General features: G+C 40.0%; 1 protein-coding gene across 5 annotated transcripts in view; it reads left to right on the plus strand.

The window, feature by feature from the left end:
* ATP8A2 (ATPase phospholipid transporting 8A2) overlaps positions 1-22,564 on the plus strand; it is a 356,040-nt gene that overhangs the window by 86,136 nt on the left and 247,340 nt on the right. For all 5 annotated transcript variants that reach the window (XR_003927481.1, XM_030042177.2, XM_030042178.1 and 2 more), the window contains 8 exons: positions 715-820; positions 2,144-2,226; positions 3,914-3,963; positions 6,136-6,205; positions 7,975-8,059; positions 9,354-9,493; positions 13,389-13,527; positions 20,547-20,611. Coding sequence is in view for 4 of the 5 variants with exons in the window: in XM_030042177.2 (XP_029898037.1) it covers positions 715-820; positions 2,144-2,226; positions 3,914-3,963; positions 6,136-6,205; positions 7,975-8,059; positions 9,354-9,493; positions 13,389-13,527; positions 20,547-20,611 (738 nt within the window). In the remaining variant the exon portion in view is untranslated. The remainder of the gene's footprint in view (positions 1-714; positions 821-2,143; positions 2,227-3,913; positions 3,964-6,135; positions 6,206-7,974; positions 8,060-9,353; positions 9,494-13,388; positions 13,528-20,546; positions 20,612-22,564) is intronic.

Below are 22,564 nucleotides of genomic sequence, written 5' to 3' on the forward strand. Positions count from 1 at the left end.
ATAGCTACGTTTGCCACAATTTGCTGATCAGGGGCCTGTGATTTACGTGCCGTAGCACCTACAGCGAGTTGTAGATCTAGTGTCTCTTTAAGCACTTTAGAATGGCTGGTGACTACACAGTATGTGCATGATGTTTTGTACTGTGTGTTCTCATGATGCTGAAAGTGTAGGGACCATTGATCAAATTTTTGCTTGGCTGGATGATGTGTTCCTGTGGAAGAGCACATGATGTTGCCTTCTACTGGCTCATCAGCTGCTGTCAGCTTGGATGTTTATCACTAAGGGTGCAGTTGCAATGAGTTTAATTCTGGTGTGGTTACTGTCAATCTATTGAAAGCTGTTGTGGAAGCTACCAAAGCAGTATTCCCTGTTGCTTGATTATCATCAGTGTCTTGTGGCAGACATTTTTGCCTATATAAAGCTTGGGGTGATACAAAACTAGTGCTTTTATGTTTGGGGGGATGGGGGAATATTCTGGCTTCCCAGCTCTCTGCAACTTAAGTGAGGTCTTTATCATTAGTGCTCTACTTCATTAAAGCTGGCCCTTAACTTTGCTGTATTGATGTTCTGGGACCAAGACAACTACCGTAAATAGAGAACAGAATATTTTTTTTTTTTTGTCTGTGGTACTGAAGAGGTCTTCTCAGGTTAGTGAACAGCTGCCTCCCAGTCTGTGTGTAATACTAAACCTGACTCTTCTGATGTCCTGTCTAGCCCACAGCTGTGCACATACAGGAGTTCCTTACTCTGCTGGCCGTGTGTCATACTGTTGTTCCTGAGAGACAAGGAAATAAAATAATCTACCAGGCCTCCTCTCCAGGTTGGTCATTGCTTTCTTTTTTGGGAGGGAAGGAGTGAGGGAGTAGGTGGAAGGAAGGTCCAGAAATTTCCGTAAAGGTCATGGATTTTGAAAGCAAGATGTCCCCCATGATGCTAGCAGTAGATCTGGCATCTGCTGTCATTAGTGCACACTGCTTTTGAATGCCTCCTACAAAATGTTCGAGTCCATGATGATTCTGCAGAGCTAGTCTGGGCTTATGATCCCTTATGCTCTCATGAGACCTTCTACTTTAGCCTTTCTGCAGGGGTGAAAAGCAAAAGTAAAACTTCCAGTGCAAAGAGCTGATCTATGGAAGTACTGATTTGTTTCTGCAGGAAGAGTTACTTGCTTTATTTGGCATGAGTGTAAACTGTTTTTCTTGATCTAGTAGCTTCCTATCTTGTTCTATGCAGATACAAGGTGCTGATAAATGACACAATACAACCAAGAGCCGTCTTGGCCATATTTGGGCCTGGCCTTCACCCATTTCTTCCTTCTTTCAGGTAGCACAGAGATAGCGAAGGAGGTAGGCAGGGCCAAAATGCAGAACAGCAGGGCCCTGCTCACCATCAAATTTATCTGTTACTGAGGATGTTTCTATAATTGTTGTTGTGATGTATTGACTGATGGAGGAGCATAATTTCTGATTTATGTCCTAATAGAGTCCCTGAAGAGCCCATGTAAGGCAGCTCTGGTCACAGTTCATGAACTGTGAGGAGACAAGGGAGCTTTAGAGACATTAGGGTTGCTTGAGTTGGGCACTAAACCCACCTATATGGTGGCTGTGCTTAATGCTGCTTGCTCCTTAATGAGGCTCTGTAACTACCTACTAGAGGTAGAGGTGTTGGCTTTGGTTTCAGCTGGGTTATTTGACCTCTGAATGACACAGACCAGTTCAGTCCCCAGAAGACAATGCTGTATTTCTATAGCACCTGATCTTAGTGTCTTTACACCAGGAAAGGGATTAAATGTATGTTTTAGGAATTCAGAATAACATAGCTTTGATCTTGCTTTCAGAACAGGTATTTCCCCCTTTTCATGTAGAGAAGCATGTCTCGTCCACAACAATAGAGTTTAATGCTTCAATAATTACAGGATGTTTTATACAGATTGAATATGAAGTTTGTGTAGTTGATATTGCATGGCCTTTGTAGGACTAAAATGGGGATTTTCTTCTGGAAGCATGTGCAGAGCTGCTTTACAGGTGGCAGAGTACATGGGAAAGGGGGCTTCTGTGTTTTGGCAGTGTGGCAGATTTAAGTATGGGCTTTACAGGCCTCTTCTACACACCGGATTAAACCTAAGCTTTTCTTGTATTGGCAGATGAAGGGGCTTTAGTGAAAGGAGCAAAAAAACTTGGTTATGTCTTCACGGGACGGACTCCACGTTCGGTTATTATTGATGCGGTAAGTAGTAGATACATGTGGCACAGACTGCCAAGCTCATGCAGAGCATAAATGTCTCCTGTGTGATTCTTTTAAGTTACCCTTTATAGGGCCTTGAGGATGCTACATGCAAAAGGCTTTTGCAGACTGGGAAAAGTTGTCTTACTCTATTTTTTAGATGCAAAGCCCTTTGCCCTTCTGTGTGGCATGGGCAATAGGAAGTTGCAAGCTTCTATAACAAGTGACAGCAGTTGTGCCTGAAGAATACTTCCCTTGTCTGGGAAGCACAGATGAGAACACTCACATTAGAAGGAAACTTAGTGTCTGGGAGACTTTCTGACTATTATGTTTAATGGTTACTGTACTTCTGAATGTTTGATTTCTTGTATTAAAATGGAATTTTTCTTCTGAGTAAGATCTTCTGTATTAGATGTACCTGCTTAACAAGCTCTGTATGCAGGGGTGCGTAGATATTAGATTAGAGTTGACATAGGCAGTCTCAAACCCATGGGGTCACATTCTGACTTAAGTTGCAGTCTAAGCTCAAGTGGCTCCAGATTTACACAGGTGTAGCTAGTAGGGTGGTTATTAAGAATAATGGATGTATTTTTGTCCTTCCTCTCAGGTGCATTCACTTTCAAGTTTCTTGGTACACTACTAAGCCTTTAAGCACTTAAAACATATGTCTTCCTGGGACTTGTCACAAGCTTTTTACAACTTCTTGGAAAACTGCTGCTTAGTTTAAGGGGGAAGAGCTTAGGATGAGCAGTGTCATCTAGAGCTATCTAGGCTCTTCTCTCTTCTGTGGGAAGACCCAGGCCCACCTGGCCCAGTTTTATACTCATACATGCCAAGTTGGGAGCATGGTCAGTCTCTAGCCAGGAGCAAAAGCTATCATTCTCAGAGGTTCCTGTCTCTCCTCATTGCCTATGTCAGTGGCAGTACATGTGACATGGGTTTGAGGTGGCTTTTCGTTTTGGGGTTATTGCTGAATTGATTTGTGCCTTGTAGGACGTAACTCTGTACTGCAGTTAGTTTTTGCTACAGCCCTTTCTTTAACCACGTGCTACAAATACCACCAGAGTTTCAAGACTCCAGTAACTCCCACTGCTCCTTCCATCTGTTATACAATAAGAAAGGCAAAGACAAGGTGTTTTGAAATCCTTTTCCTTTCTGAAGTTGCTCATGTTCAACCCCAGTAAACAGTTGTTGATGATAACAGGGATTACTCCTCAGTTAATCATTTTTTGCCACAAAAAAATCTAATCTAATATGCTTGTAAACTCAAGTAAAAGAAATGTTAAGGCAGTTCATACAAAGGTTATTGTAATACCAGATCTGGATGGCAAGTTTACATTAACTTGGAATAATGCTCACTGTCTGTAATATGTCCCTTAGTTGATAGCTGTTAGAAGTAAATATGCAGCTTAACTTTCAGAGCATGCTTACCATTCTGGAGTAAGATATTCGTTCCTTGAAATGGTGTAAAAATGGTAAATGGAGGATGCTGCAATGCTAGACAATCAAGTAAGATTAGAATGCCTTCATTGAATAGGGCTCTACATAACTTTTACCAGGAGAGGGAGCTGTTACCACATTCTATGTACACTGGGATGTGTGAACAAAGGTGTTGAACCAACTTGCATGTTTGCACGTGTAAGAATATACTACAAATTATACTTATAGTAGCACATGCTTTCTTTTGTAGCTGGGAAAAGAAAAAACCTTTGAAATTCTTAACGTGCTGGAGTTTTCCAGGTAAGTTTTCCTCTAATGTACTAAATACAGGGTAACAAGAAAACCATTTTTGAGAAAACATTATTGCGAATAAAAAGATACAGCTGATGCCGTGGGAAAGCTGAACTTCCCTAATTGTGTCCTGCCCCTCCTTCTCCTTGTTTCCAACATAGGACTAATACAGAGCTTCTTAGAAACTGGTGGCTGTGGCATGTGAGTATGAAGCTTTTCCCTGCCACTCCAGCTCTGTTGGCTTACTGAGAAATTGCTGCCCTGGAAGTGTCGTTCTGTGCCTCATTGATTTCCTGATATGTCACTTTTCTACTTCAAGAACACGCTTTGAGATCGTACTTCTATAGTGCTTCTGTAAATTACTTGGTTTTGAGTAGCTGGAATCTACAACTGGAGGGCTTTTTGGTACCCCTTTAAGAACCACTCTAGCTATGAAAAACTAAACCTTGCAAGCACTCCTAACTTGTCAGGCTAGTTAAGATGAGCAAGGAATTTTGTGTGATGAAACAGGCCCCTAAATGACTGGAGATGATAAAAGGTGCTTTCTCCTTTTCAGTCAGTAAAGTTTTGTCAGTCTGGTGCTAGTCAGCAGGCTTTTCTACTGTTTTTTCTACACTTACTGTGGCTTAAAGCCTTGAAGTCTTGTTCTCTGCTATCTTTAAGTTGGCTGGTTCTGCTTAAAATGGAGTATGTAAAACTACAGTCAGAGAATATTTGGGTAGGCAGTTTTTCTTGTCTTCTGGCTTGCTTTGAAGATTCCTCTTGGCTACTCTACCCTTTTCATTCAGAATATAGCTACTTAGGCTACTTGTGGGAATATCTAAAAAGGTACTAAGTCTTTTAGGGTTTGGCAAGTTGACCAGTACCCTGGTGTCTGTAGACAGGAGTAGCTGTAGCCTTCATGCAGCAGAAAAAAAGCTGTTTTAGCTTCTTCCCTCTGTGTAGCAACTTCCCACTTGACCAGGGAAGGGAGTTCCTGTAATTAGATTTCAAAAAGCACATGGAAGTTTCTTAGTGTCATTAGCTTGCTGCAGAAATTTTGGGCACAGGTAATTACTGTCCTTCCAGACTTTCTTTAGAGAGTCTTAGAAAGAGACTGTGTTGTCTGACAATACGTGCCAAGAGCTTACTTTCTTACACATGGCTCTTGAGGCCTGAAAAGGGGCTAGATCTCCCAGAGCAACTTCAGAGGAGGAGGAAGATTGCTCTACACCCTGATCTGTTTGTACATATTGGCAAGCAGGCAATGAGGAAGGAGGATGCTTTTGAGGTCTCCTTTCGCAAAGGAAAAGAATTATATGAAACCGCATGTTCTTAGGGTTCTCTTGATGAGAGTTGATTTGCTTGCCTCTGTCTCTTACAAGCTGCATTCTTTTCCAGTGGCTCCTTTAAAGCCACTTGATTGATAAGTGAAATACCAAAACTGATCTTTTTAAAAAACAAACAAACAAACAACCCCCCCCCCAAAAAACAACAAAAACCAAACCTTACCCACCTTCCTTTGTTAAACATCTGTGTACTTTTATGCTGCTGTTTACCTTTATTTAAAAAAACAAATATTTCTCCAACTTGACTGTCTTAATATGTAGCCCTGCTCAGAGAGTCTGACTTTGTTCTATATAATCCCAACTAAGTAGGTCTGATTAGACCAATATAAAGAACCTATAGGGAGGCCAAGAGCTGGTATATACCGTGATTCCTTCCTATGACATGTCTGCTTTCTTTTGAGTTAGGAAGTTAAATGATTGCCCTTGTTGGTGGATTCTTATTCCAATGTCTGTTAAGCCTATAGTAAATACTCTTTTAGCCTTAATGATTCCATTTCTAGCCTGAGTCCCCAAAACAATTTTCTTTGAGGAATAAGGAAAAGCTGAGGAGAAATGTGATGCATCTTCTTTCAAGAGGATTTTTGTGCCATCTTACTCTTTTCCAAATTCTTGCTCATATTTGGGTGCAAGTCTGTTCTGATTGAGTGCTTGCCAATGGGAGCCATAGGGCTGAAGCTGGAAACGGGCAATTTATTTCTCCTTGCTGTGAAGGATTGTGGGGGTCTTAAGTTACTACTGTTACATCTCACCTGATCTCAGATGCAGTAAATGCATCTGAGAAAATTCACTGGCTAGAACAGGACTTACTCTTCATCACTATGACTAATGAAAGCAAATATTTTTCTTTCAATAGCAACAGGAAGAGAATGTCAGTGATAGTTCGAACTCCAGCAGGACAGCTACGTCTCTACTGCAAAGGGGCTGTAAGTAATTATGCTACCTAATGGAGAACTAACAGTACCAGTTATTGTTTCAACAGCTGTGGCTGATGCTGGCATTTCATGTCTCATACATAATACTGGTTGGCTTTCTGTTTAGGGCCAAGTGATTTAAGAGATCTGTCATTTCTTCTCTGAGTCTTTTTGCAGGCAGGAAGGTTGCTAGGCTTTCTACTACCCAGTTGAAATCCTGAAACTAATGGGAGCAGTACCCTTTACTTAAAGTCAGGATCTCACCCAGCTGTGTAGCAGCAGTTCAGGAGCTAGTCTAAATGCTGTTGTCTGAATCTGTAATTCTAAAATCTGTTCTCAAGTGCTTGGCTGTTGATACGGCTCTGTCGCATCTCTGCATTTGCTCTTATTTGTCATCATGACTTGCACCATGTTGTGCTTCTGTCCTCACTGACAAGAGCAATAACTTGCCAAAGTACAAAGGCTGCAAAACTAGCATTGGCCACAGCCAGTGAGTGGTTCTAATTTCAATGGAAAACTGTGGAGGTGGCTTTTTGAAATAGTTTTCCCTGTTACAGACTTCTGTAAGGATCTGGTTTACTTGAATTTGTCCTGACACAGAGGTCTGGGTGCACTGCTCTGTTGCTTCAGTTTAACTCCCCTGATTTGATAAAGATGTGCCAGCTTCATGCTGGTGTGGTGGGAGTGAATTAAGCCCACTGTTGTGTGCAGTCTTTCAAAGTTGTATGTGTAGTAGGACTGCACAGATCTGCAGCTGCTTGTTGCTCATACCATGCCTGAGTTGATACTGTTTCTTGGAGTGTGGCACTGGAAGAGATGGAGAACAGGAGAGTGTGTAGTAAAAAATTCCATGCTGTCTTCCATATGAGCAGGCTTAGATGTCTAACAGAGCAAAAGGGTTGTGGTAATTAGTGTAATCTGGTGTTTTGTCATGTATGTTCTGCTGCATCTGCCACTCATCTGAAGTGCAAGTTCACTGCCTATTCTATGTGAACTCTTCCGCATTCTGATAGTGATCTCCTGTCCTGTCACTTCTATCATAAATTACTTGTTTGTATGCTTGTCTCTAATCAATGATAGGTGTAGGCCTGTTTACTTAGCTTAAGAGTACACGTTTGAGCAAAAGTAGGGTTTCTGTATTTTATGTGTGTGTAGCAACTTGTCCTGCTAGTTGCAGAATAAAATCCAGAGACTCTAAATATATAGGTGATGGTGCTGTATTTTCATTGCAGCTGTTACTTGTGCCTTTTCAATTGCTGTTTGATTTGGTGATCAAGAAAGTTGCTGCAGGAGGAAGGTTATTTCTGAGAAAATTTTGTGGTAGAACCTGATCAGTGTTTCTGCCTTATTTTTTTTTTTAACATCAGTGGAAATCTTTTCTGGAAAGGATTGCCAGAAGCTCTTCTGCACAGGACTACAATGTGTACTGAATAAGACCAGACACTTATATTCTCTGAAAATCAATATATCTGCTTAGTAATTCAGAAAGGAGTGTTCTGTACTGCCCAGTAATGGGCACCCCTTTATGGAAAGAGGGGAGGAGGGTAGAGTGTACTTCTATCCTCATTGTTTTAAGTGGATGCAGTATCTCTGCTCTTGGGCACAATCCAGATTACGTACTCAAACCAGAGTCTCTAAACCCCAAATGTATTACTTGTAAATATAGTCTTGGGTTCTGTTATTAGTAAGTCCACTCAGGTTACTTCATTTGAGCTTGTAAATATACAGATGGAAACTTCATATGTAGACTTACTCTGTTGTAATGAATTTGGTTTTAATAGGATAATGTAATTTTTGAGAGGCTTTCAAAAGATTCCCAGTATATGGAGCAAACACTGTGCCATCTTGAATACTTCGCAACAGAAGGTAAGAGAAACAGCATGTCACGAGAATTCAGTTTATCAAATTACTTGCAGCACATTCTGCATGGTCTAAGCTTTGCAGTGCCAAATAAGATGGTTATGAAGATAAATTAATATGTGGTGTGTAATCAGCAAATTAACAACTCTAGGATAACTTTAAGCTGAAGAAAGTTTGTGCCCTGCTTCTGTGCAATTTCAGTAGGGAAGTGGAATTTGGAAGGAAAAGATGCAGTTTTGTGTGCCTATAGTGAAGGGAAAGGATATGTCTTGTATTGCCCAGAATATGTCAATTAGATTGGAGTTAGAGGTGTTTTTACCAGTGTAGAAGTCAGATGACAAAGTCCTTGGCTTTATGAAGCAGAGTGATAGTCTGAACATGCTGAAAAGCCTGGAAGACCAAGACATCAAAGACGACCTGAAATGGTCTGTAAGGCCTTTATGACTGATGTAATGCCTCTGTTCACAAGGAAGTACTTGGCTTTGTTCCCTCTTCTGCAGCAGCGTAAGATATTTGCATTCTAGTAAAACCATGAACCAGTGGTTTTCTTCCTAAATCTGAAAACATTATTCAGCTTCTAAAAAAAAAAAAAAAAAATTTTTTTTTTTGACTGCCACATTCCCAGTAATGAAATGTTTGTATTTTATGGCACAGACTCCTTTCTGCTTGACTCAGGCCAGAAAAAAAAAAAAAAATCATTAGTTCTGTATGTTAATTTTTCAGTGGTCTAATAAAATGGTTTTCATACTTCATGGTCCCTATTCTCTACTCTTTTGTGCATGTGTAACTCCCATTATTAATGTGAGTTACGTATATACACTGAAGGAGGAAACAGTCTTTCTAAGAGGAAATGTAGGCTGTGTGCTATGTTTGACTAAGTAATATTTCCAATCACAATATGTAGCTGGTTATTTAATTTGATCTCCTTGGAAATACATGAAAGCCAAGCTTGCTTTCATACTGGGACTAAAGATTAAAGATGACACTTTGTTGCTCTAGTATGGCTAGATTGCATTATTGAAAATCAGGGAGAATTTTGTGCCCATTAGGGTCGGTCTTGATTTGCACCAACATTAGTGACCTAAATGAGCTAGACTCTTTGTTTTACATTTGTAAAAACCCAAATGCTTTAAAAATGTACAAGGAGATTTTCTCGAATCCAGAGTTTAACAGTGTGCATGAAAAGCTCCTGTTGTTCCAATGAGAGGGTTAGAATCTAGCTTTTGTTAGGGCATGAATGATATGCTGATACTCAGTGTAATTTTACTGTGTGTAATGGCTGTTGTTTTCTGATTTGTAGGTCTGAGGACTTTGTGCATTGCTTACGCAGATCTGTCAGAAAACTCTTACAGAGAGTGGTTGAATGTCTACAATGAAAGCAGTACAGTTCTGAAAGACAGAACTCAGAAGCTGGAGGAATGCTATGAGATCATTGAAAAGGTAAGATGCATACTTTTTTGCTGATCAGATACAGATTCCCTTCCGTGTGTCTCTTCCCATGGAATTTGGGCTTTATACGGTAAAACCAACTGTTGATTTCATTAATGAGAAACTGAAAAGGTATTCTTAATTGGCAACCTGTTCAGTCCATAGACCTCAAGTTTTAATTCATAAATCCGAGACAAACTTATGTATAAAAGGTCATTGCCATTTAAACTCTTTTCTCACATTCTTTTTATCTTGTTGTCTTGTGTAAGGTTGATGTAACTTGATAAAGATAACATATAAAATCATCGTGTTGCACAGAGTTCCCATGTACTACTACTATATGAAGAGAAATTTGTTCCTCTTCATACAGCAGTCACAGTTCAGGTTTTCTGAAAGGTGTTGTAGACACTGTAGACAAAAAAATAAGTGCTCACCAAGGCCTGTAGTCGCATGGACTGAAAAAAGGTGAAAAACGGTGTTCCATGCAAGTTGCAGAACTCATAATTCTGGAAGGGGAAAGCAGGTATCAGAGAACCATTTTGAAACTCTGTAATCCCACAATGAATGAAATGTTAAAATATCAACACTAGGGGCCAGTGTTTCTTTGATAGTTGCTGGTCTTACTGCTTTCTGACATGCTGGTAGTCACACTTCTCACCTATGCTTGTTCATGCTCTTTTCCTTTGGTTCAGTTATTCACTCATTTTATTTAGTGGCTTCTTTAAAACACTTTTTGAATTTCAGTCTCTTCTTTAATTAATATTAACAATGCAACTTAAGTTCTGGAGCACTATTATTTATGTTATTTGGGGCAGAAGAGGGAAAGAGGTCAAGACTAGGATGGGAGCTAAGTTTCATGGGGTAACAGAAGAACTCCAAGAACTCTTTAATAGCTGAAGTTTGGGTCTTGATTTTCAAACTAAGTCCTAAAGTCTTCCTTTGTGTTGGTCAGTCAGTAGCAGTGTGGTTATCTAATCTTTGGTTTTGTAGGTTTGCATAGCTCCTTTCAGGTTTCTGCTTTCTATACTGTGTTGTCATACTCTTGTGTTTTCACTGAGGTGAAAAAATGAACATGGCTTGATTCTCTTATTTAAAAATGTCTTCTCAAACCTTAGATCATTTTTGGCCATCTACCTCCTGCCTATTTTCACAATTTTAATATCTTGAAAAAAGGGGACCCATGAGTGGGTTGTAGAATTGGAGTTTGGACTTAGTGCCATATTGGTAGGAAGTATCCCCTGTATTTCTTTACTGCTAACGTTTGCTTTCTGGTCATACCAAAGAGCAGGGAACTGTACTTGAAACTTAATTTTTTGTTTTTCTATAGCTGTTATTTCCCAGGTTAAATTCTCTGGTCTGTAGGCATTTCTAGATAATAAACTGGCTTGTGGCTGTAACATAAAATATAATGTATTTTAACAGGCTGTTTTTTTCATCTAAGGGCTCAAACTAGAGTGGGACAGCTCCTTTCAGTGTTGTGGTTTAACCCCAGCCAGCAACTAAGCACCATGCAGCTGCTTGCTCACTTCCCCCCACCCAGTGGGATGGGGGACAGAATTGGGAAAAAAAGTAAAACTTGTGGGTTGAGATAAGAACAGTTTAATAGAACAGAAAGGAAGAAACTAGTAATGATGATAATAACAATAATAAAATGACAGTAGTAATAATAAAAGGATTGGAATATACAAAACAAGTGATGCACAATGCAATTGCTCACCAGTTGCCAACCAATGCCCAGTTAGTTCGTGAGCAGTGATCCCCCTTAGGCCAACTCTCCCCAGTTTATATACTGGACATGACATCACATGGTATGGAATACCCCTTTGGCCAGTTTGGGTTGGCTGTCCTGGCTGTGTCCCCTCCCAACTTCTTGTGCCCCTCCAGCCTTCTTGCTGGCTGGGCAGGAGAAGCTGAGCAATCCTTGACTTCGTCTAAACACTACTTACATACTGACAATTTCAGTTGTTGCTTATCAACATTCTTCTCATATTGAACCCAAAACATAACACTATACCAGCTACCAGAAAGAAAATTAACTCTATCCCAGCTGAAACCAGGGCAGTCAGTCTGAGTGTTGAGATCACTAGATCATAGTACAGGTGCACATGTAGAGACAATCTTAAACTGGCTTCCTTCCCCACCAGTACACTGGTGGAGGGGCTTCAGCAGGCGCAATAGTAACTCCCCTGCTTGAGTAGGTCAGCCATGCCGATCCCTGTTCTGTCACGTTTAACTGTTTAAGAAGTGATTTTAGGAATAAAAGACAATCTACAATTGCACACTTGGATTGCATTTGTAACCTTCAAATGTTGTTGGCATTGATAGGGCAAACATTTCATCAGGAGGCTGTAGGGTACTAAAGCACATGACTTCTGTAAGTTGTTCCTCCTACCTTTACCAGCTGAATATATCATTACAAAACTTAAACTTTGTAAGACCTGTAACTCGTTCATACAGGTGTGTAAGCTGGCTTAAGTCCCTCTTCTTTATGCATGCAGAGATTCATACAAGCAGGAGCTGCTCAAGATGCCCTCTTTGTAGAATCATAGAAGGGTTTGGATTGGAAGTGACCTTTTAAAAAAAACATTTAGTCCAACCCCCACCTGCCATGGGCAGGGATATCTTCCACTAGATCAGGTCACTCAAAGCTCCGTCCAGCCTGGCCTTGAACACTTCCCATGATGGGGCATCCACAACTTCTCTGGGCAGCCTGTTCCAGAGTCTCACCACCCTCATTGTAAAAAAAAAAAAAAAAAAAAAAAAAAAAAAAAAAAAAAAAAAAGAAAGAAAAAAAAAAAGATTATTTCTTTATGTGCAATCTAAATCTATCATCTTTCAGTTTAAAACCATTGCCCCTTGTCTTGCCACTGCAGGCCTTGGTAAACAGTCTTTCTCCATCTTTATTATATGTCCCCTATATCTATATATATCTATATATATCTATATCAAGGGCATAATAAAGTACCCCTGGAGCCTTGTCTTTTCTAGGCTGAACACCACCAACTCTAACTAATTCTGTTCATTTCATCTGTTTTCACTTGTTTTGAATAATTATAGTCCCTACAAATAGAAGCTGTTACTTTTTGTGTGCAATTCCTGAATTGATATAGTATAACTAAACTGAGTTTGTATCGATTTCTTTTTACATATCTGAGGAATCATTAAAATGCTTTTAAAGTTAAAATCTGCTGAGTAGATTGTGCCTTTGACAATGTTTATTTTTCAGGTATTTTTGTCTGTGTGACCTTTTTTCAGTAACATGTCCAAATCTCTTCAAGCAATTGGTTTAGAATTGCATAAGAATGTGGCTAACTGTAGTATTAAATTTGTTGTATGAGACATGTTTTTCTGGCAGACATCTGTATGTAGACTAGAGATACTTGGATTGATTAATGTTCATACCACTTGTATTACATAAATGTAGTGATTATATCCATAAATAGCTGCAATAATTTTTTGCTTTGAGTGAGTGTATCCAGTCTGTATGTGCATTTTATTGGGGGGGAAATTAGTTTAAATGATGTGATGCCAGGTGACTTTTGTTTTGTGAGCTCAAGAAATACATTAACTGTGACCACTCGTTATGTCGCTATGGTGATTAGTGAATACTCTAGCATATATGTTCATCCATAGGCTAGCTTTGGAGTTGTATAACTTCAATGAATTGCTCTTGAAACTTTGCCATCTTTTTGATCAAAAACACGCTGTTCCATTCTGTACCTCTTGAAATGTGAATTGTATGCAGAGGAAGTAGAATAGCCACACCAGAAATTTACTGTAGTGTATATTGCTTGTCAAAAAGCTGTATTAGCAATGAGGCACAACATGTTGTCCTCAATTCCTTTTTGAGTGTATTCCAAACAGATGTTTATATTAAGAAAACAATCCCTCAAATTCTCTTTTCCAGGATTTACTGCTTCTTGGAGCTACAGCCATTGAAGACCGCCTGCAAGCAGGTGTTCCAGAAACAATAGCCACGCTAATGAAGGCAGAAATTAAGATATGGATTCTGACGGGGGATAAACAGGAAACAGCTCTCAATATAGGTATCTATCTTTCTGGTTACTCTGAATTTGTCTGAGATGTAGCAGGTTACATACTAGATCTGTTGTGTGGGGTCTAAAACAAAATCAGGCCTGCTTCTTATAGAAGGGTTCCTTGATAGCAGGGAGGCATGTGGTAGCCTTCACTTTGGAGAAGAGGGGGGCAGGGTTTGGAGTGAAGTCTTTGCTCTGAGTGTCAGGCTATATTCAGGGTTTTTTTTAAGGCAAAAGGGACACTTCTGCTCTTGGTTAAGTGAAGTTCTTGTACGGAGTGAATATAGATAACTCTGCCTTCTGATGGAAACCGGAGAGCTCAACCAGACTGTAATGTTTCAATTATGATGTGCGTTATATCAAACTATTACAGCTTTTTTTTTCTTTCTTACTGACTGCCTTGTCTAGATTTTAATACTGTTTGGGATATGATGGGAAATACGGTAATACAAAGCGTATAGCTTACAAATTCTTGCAAACCTTGTCTGTGAAGTAGGTGGAGGCTTGAACATCCTGCTGTCACCTTATGGCACGTGTTAGTCAAGTATGTCATGATTGTCAGTAGAAGTGTGTTGCTGCTATTGAGTATATGGATAGAGTTTAATGTGGGTTGTTTTATCAAGGCACAACGTGGACATCCTTGTCTCAAACCTGTTGATGTATCTTAACTTAGAAACTACCTTCGTTGTAATGCAAAAGAAAAAGTCTTGCAATGATGTGAACAAAGAGAACAAATTATTTACCAGACAGTTGTGCTTGGGTACTGATGTAATAGAGTGGTAACATTGAGACATAGGTGTTTATCTGACTACCTGATTTTGCAGCATAAAATTGGAAAGTTTTTAGCACTGCAAGTTTTAGGTTTGTTGTTAGAAGCAGCCCCTAAACATTAGGTTTCCTTTCAGGTCATAATTGTATCTCATAGAATCAGTCTATATACCCAGCTCTATCTGTAACTTGTCAAATACAAAGATTTTACTGTAAGGCTGGGCTGAACTGGAGGTGCACAGTGTAATTGCAATCCTATAGCAGCTCGATGTAGCAGTGCTATTGTGCTAGCCTTGCATTGCATATCCCACCTGAGTAGGTCTAGTAAGTACTCAAAACTCAAATCCTTCAGCCTTTTTCTCACTGTGGATGCTTTGCAAGGTGGGCAACCTGGGTAGCAATACCTTGTGCTGTCATAGAATGCTGCTGTGCTTGAATTGCTGATTTGTGAGCTGTACTACGCTGCCATCGTGCCATTGCCCTTCACACTACACTAGTAGCCTCCTAGGAAGGGGGCTGTCCAGGTATTAACTGAGTAATAAAGACTTGGTAAAGGAACAGATCTTGATACAAGCACACCTCCCCTTCATGACATCACTTATCTCCTAAATATAGCATCCTTGGCAGTATAGTGCCATGATGCTCTTGTATTCTTTTTGATTATTTTTCTCCCTATAACTGGTAAACCTGCCCAGAGATGGAAAGAGGCGGAGTGGCACTCTGGTGGTCTGACATCTTGCAGAAATGAGTGATGCTTTCACCTTGTTTCTTAAGACTGTAACACTGTGCTTATCCCCACTGTCTCTAGTGTGCCCATGTAAAGTGCCATCGACAACTGCATTCAGATTTGCAGTTTTTAGTCTGTTTAGATGTACAGATGTAGGTTAAGGGGATCCTTAAAAGCATAGGTTGTCTTCTGTTGAAGGAGCTGTTTCTTTAGCCTTCTCAAGCTCATGTTGACCTCAAGATTTTCTAACTATATGAAGAATTTGACCACTAAAGCTTTTTATATGTAGAACTGCATGTAGATGGGTCTGGTTGTATTTCAGGCTCTCCCTGGTAGAACTGTGATGCTCTGTAACTGAACTTATGTTACCTTTAGCAAAACTTTGGGCATTTGCTATTTTTTGTAGGGTTTTTTTTTTTCCTGCTTTGGTTGGTTTAGTGGCATTTCAGAATGTGGTCTGCTTGACTGACTAGAATTTCTGTTTATTTAGGAAAACTGATTCAAGTTTCATGGATCTTTGTATGTCAAAGTTGGTATCGAGGTGAAACAACTTACTGAACTGATACAGTTGTAGTAGAAATAAGGTGGATGGCTTAAGTAGACGATTTAAATGCTAGTTATCTGGTTTGAATCACTGTCAGCAGTTTTTGCTTTCTTTAAAAGCAGCAGTCAGCTTGAGAGGAGGGAAGCATCATCTTTTGACAAATTAAAAAAAAAAAACAAAAAACCAACCTCCAGATTTTGGCATAAATACCTAAAATAAGTTGATATGTTAACTGACAGCAGCTAACCTGAACACAAGTAAATGAGCTTTACAGAGATTGCTTACTCTGAAGGCTGTGAAGGACACCAGCTTGTCTTGAAAGCTGTTTTTTTTGTGATAGCAACTTGGAAAAAATAACCATCTCCCTTACAACTTCTAAATTATCACTTTGTTTAGTGTATATTTTGTTAGTAAAACTCGAACTTAATTAGCTTCATGTTCAAGTTGTCTTGAAAGTACAAACATGGAGCACCGTTCCAGTTCTCGTATATAACCCATTAAAACTGTAAAAAACATTTTAAACCCAATCCACATGTACACGTTATGCTTCAGGTGCAAATATGCTATCTGGGGAGTAAAAAGTATTTTCACTTTCTCATTGTGTGCGGAGCTTGTGCTTATGGACTCTGGCTTGCTGTATGGCTATGCATATGTATTGAGGTATATTTGAGCTCTTGGCAGCTGCCCTGAGGAGTTGGAGTAGTTTGTTCTTCCAGCTTCCTCTTGATTCCTTGCAAACAACTGTAGAAGGCTTAACAGTGTTCTTGTAGCTTCATTGTTGTCTTAAAACAATCTGCAGACTCTGGATCTTCTTTGCTTTTCAGTGAGGCAAAAAAAAAAAAGAAAAGGCAGATTTTTGTTTACCACTATCCTGGTGCTCAGCAGGCTTCCGGAAAATCAGAATTGATGGATTTCCAGCCAATAACTTCCTTAGTAAACAGATTGTTTTCTGGGAATGGGTATGTAGTGTTCGCTGAGATGTATCTGTCCTTGAACAAGAAATCAATTCCTACAGTTGAGCTAAGTGCTTTTACATAGAGTATGCATTGATAGCTGTGAGCACTACTTTACAATCACAGAATCATAGAAGGGTTTGGGTTGGAAGGGACCTTTGAAGATCTAGTCCAATCCTTCTGCCATGGGCAGGGACACCTTCCACTGGATCAGGTTGCTCAAAGCCCCATCTAACCTGGCCTTGAACACTTCCCATGATGGGGCATCCACAACTTCTCTGGGCAACCTGTTCCAGTGCCTCACCACCCCATCATAAAAAAATTATTCCTTATGTCCAGTCTAAACCTACACTCTTTCAGTTTATAACCATTGCCCCTTGTCCTGCCACTGCAGGCCTTGTTAAGAAGTCTTTCCCAGTCTTTCTTAAAAGTACCTTTCCTCTATTGAAAGGTCTTCCCAGAGCCTTTTCTTCTCCAGGCTGAACAACCACAACTCTCTCAGCCTGTCTTCCTAGGAGAGATGTTCCAGCCCTCTGATCCCTTTCATGGCCGTTCTGGACCTGCTCTAAATGGTCCATGCCGGTCTTGTGCTGGAGGCCTCAGAGTTGGACGCAGTACTCCAGGTGGGGTCTCGTGTCCAATTTTTCATGCACCAGTATTCCCAGGTACTTCTCAGTAGGGCTGCTCTCAGTCTGTTCATCCCCCGCTCTGTACTGATTGATACTTGGAATTGCCACAACACAGGTACGGGACCTCGCACTTGGCCTTGTTGAACTTCGTAATGTTCTTATGGGCCTGCTCCTCAAGCCTGTCGAGGTCCCTGTGGATGGCATCCCTTCCCTCCAGCTTATCAACTGCACCATTCAGCTTGGTGGCCTCTGCAAACTTGCTGAGAGTGCACTCAATCCTGCTGACATCAATGAAGATAGTAAATGGTATTGGTCCCAGGACTGACCTCTGAGGGACACCATTCATTACTGGTTTCCACTGGGATGTTGAGCCATTGACTAACACTTTGGACGCAGCCATCCAGCCAATTCCTTACCCATCTAACAGTCCATCCATCAAACCCATATCTCTCCAATTTAGAGGTAAGACCACTTCTGTTATGGTAAGCTGTGATTTTTTTCAATTGAGGGAAGTGAAGCAATGCCAGTATGCTTGCCTGTATCCCTATGTGAAGTTTGAGCAGGGCATATGTGTTCTCTCTAAACAGAGGATAATCATTCTTGCCTGACATGATGGATTCTGTGGGCTATGATCTTGAAGTCTGGTTCAAGCAATCTTTCTTCCAGGACACTTGAAGGGAAATAAGTCCCAGAAGTACCTGATTCATCTGCTTCATGGACTTTTAGTCAGGCTTTTAAATTAAAGAGCTAGATATCGACTTACAGGTGTGGATTGACATTTTATACTTGGCTTTGAACCAGCAGTTGATTGTATTCTACTCAAAAACATTGGCAAAAATATGCCCCGATCTTAATGTATTTTTGGTTGCCATGTTAGTACTGCCAGTAATAACTATTCTAAAACTTGAAAATATGACTACAAATGTTACCTGTAATCTTACAGTTCCCAGTTCATTTGCTTTATACTAGTGCTAGATTTTAACATCTTCATAGTCCTGAAATTGTACATAATGTATAGATTTCCTATAAAACACTGTTAGGCTTGACTTATATCCTCCTATTCCAATCTTGATCTCTTTTCTGTTTAATGTGATGACAAGATGCAAAACGGCCTCAACTGCAGGATTAGTTCTTCTGACTCCGTGACTTCCAAGATCACAGCTCTGCAGCAGAGCAGCTCTGTTTTCCATAGTTGTGGTTTGTTTTTTTTCCCAGCTCCACTTGTCGAGTGGTGTCTTGCTCTTTTTGAAAGAGGCAAAATGAAACAGTGAGCAGTGGTTTAGAAATTACAGCTTGCTGTTGCACCTGCTGTTCCAATCAAATGCTACTAGAAAATCCTTTTGAATTAGTTATACTGAATTTGTAACAGCCTACGGCACAAGGCTGTTGCCATTGTCTGGGGAAAGAAAAACTGATGTGGAGGGAAGTGCTTAAGTTTGTAGTGTTCTCTTTCTCTCCTCGGTAAAAAAAAGGAAGGGGTTCTTCAGCCTGGGACTAACTTTTAAAAATGGCAAACTGACTTTTTTTACCCAAGTCAGTGTTTTGTCTATACCTGTTGAAGCTTCGTTACTCAGTTCTGCACTACCACCTAAGACTTGTTCACAGGCAGAATCAGAGGCTATCTGCAAAGCTTTTGTGTGTTGTAGGCTGTGCTTTCTAGAATGTATTTCATCCTTTTCCCAACAGGTGTGTTTAAGTTCAGTGTCATTCTGTGTTATTCTCTAAAGCAGAAAGTAAACCTTAGCTTGTTAACACAAATAAGATGAAAATGTATGTGGAAGGTTGCACCTGATACTCACATTCCACACAACTGTGAAAATGGAAGAGAAACAAAACTTCTGCAGGTAATCAAACCTGCTGCCTGAAAGTGCCTCAATATGTGATAGAAGCACGCCTTCCACAAAGGAAGATGAGGGATTTGCGTTCTTGATGGAAGTCATTCATGCGGCAGGCATGTTCACCTTGGATTGTACCTACAAAACTAGCCCAATTACAAAAATTCTGTAGCCTGAGGAAATGATTTGCATTGCAATTGGTGAGCCAGTTAGCCTTTCTAAGGAATGAAGAATACCACAGAAAATAAATTCATGCCTCAGTTGTTCTCTTGCTGTTGTGAGATATGGAGAGAGACACTTAATCTTTTTACATTGACTATGCTGTTCTGCTTTTGAACCTGTCAGCCTTGTAGTGGTTCATTGCTGGGCTGTTACTCTTACACTGCAGTAGCCTCCAGTCTCCATTTTAGAAAAGTAAAAGACTTCTGAGACCTCATTTTATTTCACAGCAAATTCTTAAACTTGCTGTGATTCATTTCTATGCAAAAGCATAGTAGAAATACAAAATAATTCTGTTGTATTTCCTTGTTCTGTGTCACTTAGATCAGCAATAAAAGGCATGTGCTTCAAATAATGAGTTCTGTGCTGTTTTATGAAGCTACATGACTGCTAATCCCAAGAGAACTTGCATGAGCTTTTAGGATAATGCAATGGGGTCAGTCTGATGTGAGTCTGCATTTGTCTCTTGCCATTCATATGAGCTGGAATTAAACTGTTTATTTTGTAAGTGCTAAGTATACATATCCTGATATGACTTTGTCTCATGTTGGTGACAATCGTGTGCCAGAGGAACTGCCACTTCAGTGGCATTGAGTGCTACTGCAGTCACTGGCTTTCCCTATTACAGAAATAAAAGGCTTTTTTTGGTTCTTTTGCTTTGGATTTTGGTGTCCTGGCAAATTTATAGAACTGCTTTCCGAGTGCTGCTCCAGATTATGGCAACTTGCTCTTGTTCTTTCATGCCCCAGTCCTACACTAAGAATAATCTAGTACAATTACCTGATACCTGTAGAAGTTGGTAGGGGCTCTATGTCATTGATCTGTAGTTTTTGATGAAGCTCAGGACCTTCCATACTAAACTCTCAGGAGTAAAAAATGCTCATGTAACCCAGGTGTGGACTAAGGGGACTGGGTGGCACCAACTGATTCAATGTGTGTGCTTCCAGTCACATGGCATAGCTGCAACTGTGCATTCAGATGTGTTCCTGTAATATGTTGAAGGCAATTCTGCCCTCGTGCAGATTCAAAAAAAAAAAAAAAGTATAGAAATACTTAAATTTGCTTTAGGGCTATAGTCTGTATTTAATGCATCTAGTTCATACAGTGTTTACTTTAGTTAAAAAAAATCTCAAGTGATGTATTAGGAAACGCAGGTAAAACGCAGCCTGTGTTGCTAGTAGGATTGTCAAATTGGGGTGTGTCCTGTACACCACTGTTTCCGTTAGCCTGCCTATTAGGAGTAACTGCTCAAAGTAAATTGTAATCTGACCTATTGATGCTTATCTTTAAGGTTTAGCTAAACCTTAAATATTCTTCCAAAAAGTAAATTCTTGTGGTTTATTTTTCTTGCAGGGTACTCTTGCAGACTCATTTCCCAGAGTATGTCTCTCATCCTGGTCAATGAGGATTCGCTAGATGTAAGTAAGCAATTTCTGGTATAATTCTTGACAGAAGGAGATGTTGCTAACAAAAGGGAAAGTTGTTGAGCTTTCTCATTTTATTTCTCTTACTTGCCTTTAGGGGTAGCAACATAAACAATTCATGCTAAAACAGGGGTGGGTTGTGCAAAATGTACTCCTGAGGTCTCCAGTCACAAGCTGTACAGATCAAACTATAGTCTCAGAACAAGAAACTAATTAGGTCCATGGGTTTGATTCTGCTGCAAACTGGATGAAACCTGCAGTATGTCATCAGGAATATGGTTAGGCTTTAAGGTATACCTATAGTAGTAACATGTTTGAAGAAAGGGAAAAAAAAAAAAAAAAAAAAAAAAACAACAAAACAAAAAACCCAAGCTAAGACTCATTTCAAGATAATAAGCCATCTTCAGCATTGCATGGAACAGCTGTAACCAAACCTATGCCTCAGCAAACTTCATTGTGAGCTTATCTACGTACAGCTTTTGAGACCTAAAAAATGGATTAAAAATTGCCTGCAAGTGGTTGCCATGCTCCTCAGGTATGTGCAAAAATTAACTAGAAAAATCATATACGTGTACGTAAGTCTTCCCAGCAGATCTGTTTTCCAGTTTGCCTGTTTCAGCATCAATATCAGCATTTGATATCACTTGAGTATCTGAGTGCTGTTAGAGGTACTTGTAGGACAGATGGTAAGATCTGTAGTAGGCAGCATCTGATACTTCCATTTAGAGTTGGCAATTCATCCTGCTTGGTTGGGTGGGAGGTGCAAAGCCTGTATCTTTGAGTATCAAAGGAGTTACTGGATATCTGGAGATCTCATGGGAGAGAGGAATACTACTGTAGCAAAGTAATCACCTGATAAGTGTTATTTTCCAGTTGGGTCTATGTGATTTAGTTAACAGCAGCCTTGATGGTGTGTTCAGCTCAGACTCAAGTTCTCTGTATGTGGTTGTGGCATCTCAAGGCCTAGTGTTCTAGCTCGCGAGAGCTCAGGAGATCCCAGTGAATCCAAGGGCAGATGATCTGTCTGCAGAGGCTGGATTGCTAGTTTCCGTGCAGCATAACGCGCCGTGATGGGAGTTGTCTCACTGCTGCGTTCTAGCAATGAAGACCATGTTGGTTCTCTTGAAGTTAAGTTTCCTGTGTTTCTGCAGTGTTAGAGACTAGTTCAGGTAATGCTAGGGGGGTAAGATGACTTCCATTTTTAAAATTTTTTTCAAACTGTTAACTGCGTTAAGTGTGTAGATTGGAGTATATAAATTGTTTCAAGCAAATATCTAAATGCCTTCCTGAAGACTCATCTGCTGAGACCATCTTCTCCCATTTTTCCACTTCTGTGTGGTCCCTCTTTAAGGGAACAGTTTCCTTATTGTGGGATCAAAATACTGTGCTTCTGTTGAGCTTTCTGCCACACTTGGCTGACTGGACCTCTTAACCTGAAGTAAGATGCAGAACTTCAGCAGAAAACAAGCAGCTGGTGGTCTTTGTTTCCCGAGGCAGGAGGATTGGTTGTTTTAGAATTGTAAGAATAAGAAAATTTTAGGTTTCTTTTTTTCTGAATGTATTGTGAACTCAACCCAGAAGAAGGAAAATGGTTGTGCTTTGTTTTCGTTTTAAAAAACTTCTTACACATTCTGAAGCCCTGAAGTGTTTTGACCCTGGAAATAAGGTTCTCATTTCAATCTGAATTAAATAGTAGTTCCTCTAAATTTGAAGAAACAAATTATGTGGTCTTTGTGATGCCTGTTGAGAAATAATAAAAGATAAAGATTCTCTATGGCTAAAGCGAGAGGTCCAAACTGAAGATGGGACGGAAGAAGTTCCTGCTACATCAGAGGAAGAAAATGGAGCTAGCATTGCTTGCTGTTTATAAACATCTGCAAGTTGGACAAGATAGTCCTCAAGCTATGTTACCTTGACTTTTTTGCTGCTTCTGGTTTTGAATACAGT

This window comes from Aquila chrysaetos, chromosome 19 (assembly GCF_900496995.4).
Source record: "Aquila chrysaetos chrysaetos chromosome 19, bAquChr1.4, whole genome shotgun sequence".
NCBI lineage: Eukaryota > Metazoa > Chordata > Aves > Accipitriformes > Accipitridae > Aquila > Aquila chrysaetos.